This window comes from Alosa pseudoharengus, unplaced genomic scaffold (genome assembly GCF_046254945.1).
Source record: "Alosa pseudoharengus isolate Yale_2024_CS ecotype anadromous, Long Island Sound unplaced genomic scaffold, YU_APseudo_1.1 YU_APseudo_1.1_scf_23, whole genome shotgun sequence".
Taxonomy (NCBI): Eukaryota; Metazoa; Chordata; class Actinopteri; order Clupeiformes; family Clupeidae; genus Alosa; species Alosa pseudoharengus.
The window spans coordinates 52137-61677 of NW_027468685.1; the positions used below are offsets into that span (position 1 = coordinate 52137).

The window sequence follows — 9541 nt, forward strand, 5'->3', positions numbered from 1 at the left end:
TCTTTAGGCCATTCGTACCCATAGATTGGTGTAGGTAAATAGATTTTTAGTGTTTCGTTTCGTTTCGTTTTTTACAAATCAGTGTAACCTAAAAAACCTGAGATGTAAACTCTTAAAACATCAGTATTGGTCATTTAGTAAAGGCTGTGCTGTTTTCTGTTTAAAATTTCAAATAGGGAGATTTACAAATATGATTATCTTTCATTGCCTGCACTGTTTAAAAATGCTCACAAAGACATTGTAAATTGAACTTGAACAACATTAATCCTAATGTTATAAGCGTGTTCATTAACCCTTAAAGGAGTACCGTCACACCGGTGTGATGGGAATGTTGAGAAATGAACGTTCTAAAGAATATCTGGGTTCATTGAATTCAACATAGAATTTTAGAACCTTCAATTGTTGCGGAACTTAGAATGTTCAAAAACCTACACCTTTAAGGGTTAAGTGCTGTTGGTCAAGCAAGTGGCAGAGATAAAGTAGTAATTTGTTCATTGTGAATTAGAGGTCACCCCCCCCCCCCCCCCCCCCAGGTTGTAAACATCGACTGGCACACAGACACAAAAAAAACGGAACACACACACACACAACATCCGCTGATACAGTACGTCTGTGATGTGTGCTGTAACGCGACGCAGTTACACCACCGTAGTTGCTCGGGGTCATAGAGAGGCAACACTACCATGGTGATGTCCTCAGGGTCATAGAGAGGTCACACTACTGTGATGTCCTCAGGGTCATAGAGAGCTCACACTACTGTGGTGATGTCCTCGGGGTCATAGAGAGGTCACACTACTGTGATGTCCTTAGGGTCATAGAGAGGTCACACTACTGTGGTGATGTCCTCAGGGTCGTCGGGTCTCTTGGGTTTGCTGGGCAGGGACTTAAGGTACTCCAAGTGCCGGCGTGCATCCTCCTGGTTCTGCCGGACATAGTAGACCACGTAGGAGATGACCATGGCAAACCAGCCGAACATGGTGACCAGCATGGCATAGTCCGTGGTCCTCTTGGCCAGGTTGCACAGGTCGGCGTCCACCGCCATGTACGGCTGTCCGTCCTGGTCGCGCAGCTCGGAGCTGCGGCAGAGCACACGCGTGCTGGTGGCCTCGTGATTATGCGCTGCCATGCCACCCAGGGCCTGCTGCAGTGCGCAGTCACAGTGCCATGGGTTGTCCTCGACGACGATGCGTGCGTTCAGCCGTGAGAAGGCGTCCTTGTGCACGCTGCTGATGCGGTTATGCGACAGGTCCAGCAGCTGCAGTGCCCCCTCCAGGCCGGCGAAGGCGCCCTCGCCCAGCGTCTCCAGAGCGTTGCCCGACAGGTTGAGCTCGCGCAGCAGCCTCAGGCCGGCGAACGCACGCTCGGGGATGGCTGAGATGTGGTTGTGGTCGAGTCGCAGCAGGACCGTCTCGGCGGGGAGGTCGCGGGGGATCTCCTTGAGGCGCGAGCGGCTGCAGGTGACGTTGAGGCCGTGCAGGTGGAGGTGTGCATCCGTGCGCAGGCAGGAGCAGCCCTTGGGGCACATGCTGGCCGGGGGGAAACACAGCGCCATCAGCACCAGGCTCTGCAGCAGCAGACACATGGGGATGGAGCGCGACAGCCACACGTCCAGAGCAGACATGTCCGTCAGCCTCCCGCTGCATAATCCCACCGCACGGTGAGGGGAGAGATGGGGGTGGGGGGTATGAACTTTGACCTCTGTCTCACTTCTTCCCCATGCTGGAGTTGGAGGAAGGGGCTTCACCTACAGTCTGCTCTCAGTGGACAGCGGATCTCATCTCCTGGTCAGCCCTACAGAAGAGAGGAGTTGCTGTCAGTGATTATGAAGGTGAAAGTAATGCAACAGTTACATAAACAGTGCTATCACTAGTAGTTATAGTCACAGAAATATAAACAGGACTATTACTAGTAGTTATAGTCGCAGTAATATAAACAGGACTATTACTAGTAGTTATAGTAGCAGTAACATAAATAGTGCTATCACTAGTAGTTATAGTAGCAGTAAGCCAGAACTGAGACTATGATTGCCATCACTTCACTATCACTTCAAGGAAAATGCTTTGTGGCGCAATCATCAAGACCCTAATATTCTCTCCACATCACCCATACGCATTTGTCCAATAGCAGTGCTTTTGGTTAGTAACAAACACTTGCTGTTCATCGCTGTGCAGTGCAGGCGGTGTGGCTCTTGTCAGTGTAAAACTCCTACAGGCTTATGAAAGAGTACATAGAGCTACGATCTACATAGAGTAGATTGCTTCAACTTTTATATGCATTTTTTATTTATCTTTGCTATTTGGGCTTATTGAAACCTAATTAGAATAAAAACTAGATGTACCGCAGTCCAGCACATTTTTTCCACAAAAATCAATCACGCTGAAAGGCCTATATGATTCTAACTGTCGCACTGAATTGCATTATCCACACTCAATTCTCACTGGTATCTTCTAGACAACAAGTACCAAAACATGATTAGTTCATAGATTTATGACATGTAAAATTCATTTTATACAACCCCACCCCCATCTTGCCTGTTCATAATTCTGAGAAATTCTTGAATTGTGTGCATGTACATGTTTATGTTTATGTGTGTGTGTGTGCGTGCTTTTGTGTGTGCCTGCGTACAGTATGTGCCTGTGTTTGTGCATATGCACGCATGCGTACATATGTCTACTGTGTGAGTATCTGTCATACCGTACGTATGATTACTGTGAATGTATGTGTGCGTGTGTATCTGTTTATGCACATGTGTGCATATGGAATGGGTTAACATGACCCCTGAAGGCAAACATTCGGAAAAAATTGGTCATCCTAGGCCCTACAGTTCTCAAGATATTCACAGAAAACTGTGTCTGCCCTACCCTCCTTTCGGGGGGTCCAGTCCAGCGGGGGGGCTACAGATCAAAACGAAAAACGATGGTTCCATGCTATCCATGTGGGGTTACATGCCCACCAAGTTTCGTGTACCCCGGTCTTTCAGTGTCCCGGGAATCCTTGTTGGTGTAGGTCACTAAATGTACACATAAATTATTTTATTGTAAGGCCCCCCATAAACGAAAGTTCACAAAACTTGGCATGCATCCGGAGGGTGTCATGATCCTACACTTTCAATTTTGTGCCATGACCATGTCAGCCAGAGATATTGTGATGAAAACACCTAATTTTTTGCTTTTTAATTTTTAACTAGGTGGCGCTATACATGAAATAAGTGGTAATGGGATAGGTTGACATGCCCCCTTAAGACCAATATACGGAAAAAAGGTGGACCTCCTAGGCCCTACGGTTCTCGAGATATTCACAGAAAACTGTCTCCGGCCACCTACAGGCCAGTTGGTGTATAGTAACATAAATTAATTTATTGTGTGGCCCCCCATGAACGGAATTCCATGAAACTTGGCGTGCATTCAGAGGGTGTCATAATGATCCTACACTTTCAATTTCGTGCAGTTTTGACTATGTTAGGTCAAAGATACCTGCGATAAAACACCTCATTTTTACTTTTTTGTGTTTAACTAGGTGGCGCTATACATGAAATGAGTGGTTATGGAATGGGTTGACATGGCCCCTTGAGATCAACATACAAAAAATGGTCCTCCTAAACCCTACGGTTCTCGAGATATTCACAGAAAACTGTGTCTGCCCTAACCTCCTTTCGGGGGGTCCAGTCCAGTGGGGGGGCTACAGATCAAAACGAAAAACGATGGTTCTATGCTATCCATATGGGGTTACATGCCTACCAAGTTTTGTGTACCACGGTCTTTCAGTGTCCCGGGAATCCTTGACGGAATTTTGGACATGCGAAAAAGAAAAGAAAAAAAATATGACTAAACCTATATGACCGCCGCTGCGCTGCGCGGCGGTCATAACTAAGTATCATCTTTTGATATGATGTTGATATGATGCACTTTTAGAGAAAAATTATGTCCACATATGTGGATTCACAAGCAATGTTCCGAAGGTCCGAATTTCCATAAAACACAAGAAAGTCACCTTTGTGTAATAGAATGAAAAACTCTTTATTTCCACCTTGAACACAGCAGTTTTTTCCTGACTGTTTTTAATGTATTAATAACACATACACAGATTTTTTTTAACATGTTTTGAATATCAGAGTAAAAAACAACATGAAAACATTGCCCATTTTGGACAGTTATAAAGTTTGGATCGTTTGATATGCTGCAAACAGTTACAGGATAACATTATATGTCTGTAACAAAATATAAAATATTCAAAATTTTAAATTGTCACTGTTGCATTAGGCTACTAATGTGTTTTGAACATCATGGTGAAAGGAGGAATGTGACTTAATCGCACACTCTCTCTCTCTGACACACACACACGCAAAATAATAATGTACATTTACACCTAGGAACATGTACAAATGTACCACAAAATGTGCATGTACACCTAGGAACATGTACACACCTTGAGAATCACTGCCATTACTTATGTGTGAAAGGCTGAGTAACAGTTTGCAAGCACAAGAACAATTGGCTCGGTTTGCAAGCACAAGAACAATTTGCAGGTCACACCGCACTCGGGCTGAGTAACAGTTTGCAAGCACAAGAACAATTGGCTCGGTTTGCAAGCACAAGAACAATTTGCAGGTCACACCGCACTCGGGTTCTTCCAGTGCAGCCTAGTAGTGGTCAGCACTAGTAGAGGTCCAACCTGCTGTGGTCAGTGGGCTCAGGAATGAGGTCCTCGTTGTCATCCAGGATGGGATCATCGTTGTGAGACACGTACAAATCTGAGTTGTCTCCATCAGTTAGTAGCTCCAATGCTCTTTGCACAAAAAAACGCTCTGGAAATAAAAACATGACAAAATCAAATACAAATTAATTTTATTTATGTATGTAGGTTTGCATTATGTATTTGTTATTTACTCCAATGGGACAATAGGCAAGCTAATTTACATGTGCACATTTTAACTAGCATGTTACATTACATTTTTACTAACATTTTCCACCCAACGGGATGAACCTGTGCCTGTACCTGTCTCCGTCCCTGTCCATGAACCTGTCAACAAGTTTTGTAAATAAGCATTTTGCTTCCAATTCTTCACATAACTCTGGGGCCCTAACTGCATAAAATAAACAAATATCTACTGGGTCTTGGCTAACCATTATCTGCATTACGGAGGCGTTTGCGTCCTCTGCTGTGGTCAGTTGGCTCAGGAATGGGGTCCTCATTATCACTAGTGTCACCCTCATCCAGACTGCGGCTTGGTGATGGTTGGTAATTGTCATCCAGGATGGGATCATCGTTGTCAGACACCTCCAAATCTGAGTTGTCTCCATCAATTAGTAGCTCCAATGCTCTTTGCACAGAAATACGCTCTGAAAATAAAAACATGACACAATTATACAATAATACAAATATAATACAAATTAATTTCATTTATGTATGTAGGTTTGCATTATTTATTTGGGTTAGGGTTATTTATTTGTTTATTTATTCCAATGAGACAATATGCTAGCTAAACATGTCCACATTTTTACTAGCATATTACATTTTTACTAACATTTTAAACCCAACTAATTTAAGTATGTATGTATGTAATTGGTGATTTAATTGTTATTTAATTCATTGGGACCATGTACAGCTTTTAGCTGCATCAGAGTTAGCTTTTTTCTCATTTTACATATGTTCATGTTTACTAGCATATTAGCTGTTTCGAGGAGCATCAGTCCACAAGTACTTCATGTTTAGCGACCTACAAAGCTGCTATTTTTACACTTTTTTGTTCAAATGTGCATGTCATGACAAATGTACAAGGCTTTTATAAATATCTGTCAGAATAAGCCATAAAAAATGACAGAACTTCTTACCTGGTCGACGTTTGTGTATGGAGCTACCACTTGAATCTTCCCTTGTCTTCTCCGCCATTTTGAATTTTGACCGTAGTTAGTTAGAAACTTCTGACACCACCAGATGGCAGTGTTAGTATCCCCGTACATGTCCATAACACCCCCAATTCAGCAGTGAACATATTTGTGGACATAAGAGCTAAAAAGTGCTGTCCACGTATGTGACCGATAAGCCCTATTATGCCTATCCTTATACCTGCAGTGTAAGGACCATGGTGTGTGTGTGCATGTGTGTGTGAAAGGCATTGTGTGATATGGAGGAGTTCCTTGTGTACATGTTAACCAGCAGAAAGGAGCAACGACCCTCTGTCATTCATGAGGCAATCCATACACACACACACACACACAGAGAGATACAGACACATGCTCCGGCATGACATATGGTCACAAATACACACACACATGCATGTATACACACATGTATACTACGTAACTACTACTACAAACTATACTACATAATTATACTGCATACTACACTGTATACCTATACTACATTGCTACATAACTATACTACATACTATGCTACATACCATACTACATTACTATACTACATAATTATACTACATACTATGATAGCAGAGTTATAATATACTACAGAACTATACTGCATAACTATACTACATACTATATAACTATAATAGCAGAGTAATGCTATACTACATAATATATTATGTATTATGTTATAATATACTACATAAATATACTACATAATATATAACTATGATAGCATTACAGGGGTCCATTATTACTATGATAGCATTACAGGGATCTGTTTCCCAAAAGCAGAGTTGCTAACCATGATAGCATGTGTATGTAGTTGGTATGTGTCTGCTCATTGTTATGTAGCATGTGTATGCTAACTATGGTAGAGTGCTAACTATGGGGCTTCATATTGTCACATCACGTTTTTAATTTTGGAAAATTAAAAAATAAGACCATATTTGTTAGCTCTCACTAAAATCTGACCGAAATACGACCGAATATCAACACCGTATTTCTGTATTTTTAACGTATCTGTAACGTCTGACTCAAATACTGTCAACTCAGATTTGCCATCGTTGCATCATTGGAAGATGCATCGTAGTTAGCTATGCTTTTGGGAAACGCACCCCAGAACTATGCTTTTGGGAAAGAACAGAACAGTAGATGCATCGTAGTTAGCTATGCTTTTGGGAAATGCACCCCAGAACAAGGATACAAGGAAGTTTATTGTCACATGCATATAGTTACTGGATGTAAGAAATGCAGTGAAATTATGTCTGGTGTCAGCCTATTTGTGCATTTATGGGGGGGGGGGGGTAGTAGAGTGCAGTAGAAGAGGGGTTTAGTAGATTAAGTGGCAAGGGCTGCATAAGAAAGGTGGGGGAGGATTGGGATTGGAGGGGGGCACCAACAAGGAAACTAACCCAACTGCCAGGGGTCTTGGTGTGTGTGTTGGGTAGCCTAGAAATCTAGACGCGCCTCTAGTAGCAGCAAATTACATTTGCTGCCAGGGCTAGTCTAGCTGGATGTTGCTGTTGGCGAACAGTGTGACACGAGTTAAGCTTTTATTAAGTTGGCAAACGTTTGAACTAGCCAACTAGCTCCGCTGGTGGGAAACGCATGGGACTCATAGCGCTGCCGCTGTCCTATTGCATGCAGAGGGAATTTGAAAGACAACTGATTATCCCGCCCCTCGGACTGAGCACTGCGAACGGTAAGTGCCCAGACCCTACATTTTAATGTGGGTCTGGCTCGTCAGGCTATGTGTTGGGGGGATGACAAGGGAGATGGGATAGTGTGCTGTGTATGTGGGGAGAGGACAGTGTGCAATATGTGTGTTGGAGAAGCTTCCTCATGAAACAATGTGCTGTGTATTGGGGGGGGGGGGGGGTCGCAGTGTGCTGTAAGCAGGGCTGTAGTCAAGACCACCTTTGTCGAGTCCAAGACAAGTCCAAGACCAGGACTAGTCGAGACCAAGTCAAGACCAAGTCCAAAGAGGTTCGAGTCCAAGACAAGACCGAGTCCAAAAAGGTTCGAGTCCGAGTCAAGACCGAGTCCAGGATAGGAAAAAAAGTCTAATGCATGACAGTATCAAGACAATCATTTTGGGTTATTATTATCTAAAAGCAAAAACAGTGACAACACCCAGGATTTCTAAGTGTAGCCATTCCCCTTCTCCTCCAATATTATTATAGGACTGTCAAACGATTAAAAATATATATTTTGAAATGAATTAATCTCGATTAACCGCAATTAAAAATATTAAATACAACATAAATCACAAAATTAAAGGGAAACTTGGCAGGATTTCCCCCTCTGCTGGAGAAATTGTGCATTATGCTATTTCAAACTGTGGGAAAAGGTAATGGATGAAGCACATGGATTTGTTTACAAGCTAGCGAACGGTTAGCATAAGTTTGGCAGAACTATGTGGATGTTACAAGGTAAGAAATACGATTTAAAACTAGTTTCTTGTTTCTCACTTCTTTCCGGGAAGGTAGTCTCAATGTTGCAAGGTTGGTTTTCTGCCTGAGGACGCTAGGCGCAGCAGGGAAAGTCACCATTTTCACCGGAACAGGTCATTTAACCATCCAAATGATTTCTAAACGGGTTTATTACGTTGAAATACTTGCCAAGTTCTCCTTTAATGAGTAACCACAAAGGTAAAAGTAAAACACTTTTATATTATTTAAATGATAATACTGACACAGTAATTGTGTTTTAAAGTATTCATTTCTTAAGAAATACTACACATTTGATGCTGTTTAACTCATTTGTAAATGGTGCACTGTCACTTTAAGCCCATTGTGGCCACGTTCTCACACGTTCTTTTTTTTAACAGCTCCATTGAAATATAGCCTATAGCTAGTCCAGCTCTAATATTGTTTGTACCACATGTATTGCACAATATTAACAATGATACGCATGATATTAAGTTGGTATAAACAGTTTTCATTCCTTTGGAAATAAAAGCATGTAATGACATCATGCTAGCTAGACATTTTCTGTTTGCAATTAAAAGTAAATGATGAGCCTGAGCCAGTCACCTAGCTAGCTGAGTGGAATGTGTTTCAATCGGTATAATATGTGCTTCATGTAAACAAATTATTGAAGACTTCAAGACTCACCAGTTCCATTACACAAATGCAAAGACAACTCTTCATATTTTTGTCCATTTTTCAAATCACAGTGAGTGCAGCCTACAGTATGTCAAAGTGCCCTGGCTCTCACAGTTTATAACTGGTCAGTAGTGGAAACCGGATAAATCCGCAATCTCCTCTAACCTCGTCTTTGTTGCCTTCCTTTTATACGTTTCTTATATTAAAAAGGAGATATTAATTATCATCAACAACAACAAGCCAACTGGAGCCTGCCAATCGTTTTCTCTCCCTCTCGTGTGCGCTCAGATGCGCTCTCAATTAAATGGAGTAGCACACGTTCAAGTTGGATCTTAATGGAGAGGACCCGAAAGGTATCATCTTTATGTAACTGTTGCTGTTGGTGCATTTTGACATTGTAAACGTTATCTAACAAGAGTGAAAAGCAGTTTGCAGTAAAGCTACTATTTATTGGCTAAATGTTAGTTCATCCTCTTCATCTTGAGCTAACTCCACAGAGTAAAATAAACTCTCAGGCTTGCGGTTTTAGGTTTTGCGGCTTCTGTTACGTGACATCAGCCCCCCACAAAG

The 9541-nt window shown here is 42.2% G+C and overlaps 1 protein-coding gene across 1 annotated transcript; it reads right to left on the reverse strand.

The window, feature by feature from the left end:
• Positions 1–823: 823 nt before the first annotated feature.
• Positions 824–1621, reverse strand: lrrc3b (leucine rich repeat containing 3B). The gene has a single exon (XM_076300863.1). It carries the CDS (start codon positions 1619–1621, stop codon positions 824–826), a length of 798 nt encoding a protein of 265 aa, XP_076156978.1.
• Between the last annotated feature and the right edge of the window lie 7920 nt (positions 1622–9541).

What these genes read in the sequence shown, in the direction of transcription:
- lrrc3b (XM_076300863.1), bottom strand. Translation starts at nt 1,621, where the DNA reads ATGTCTGCTCTGGACGTGTGGCTGTCGCGCTCCATCCCCATGTGTCTG.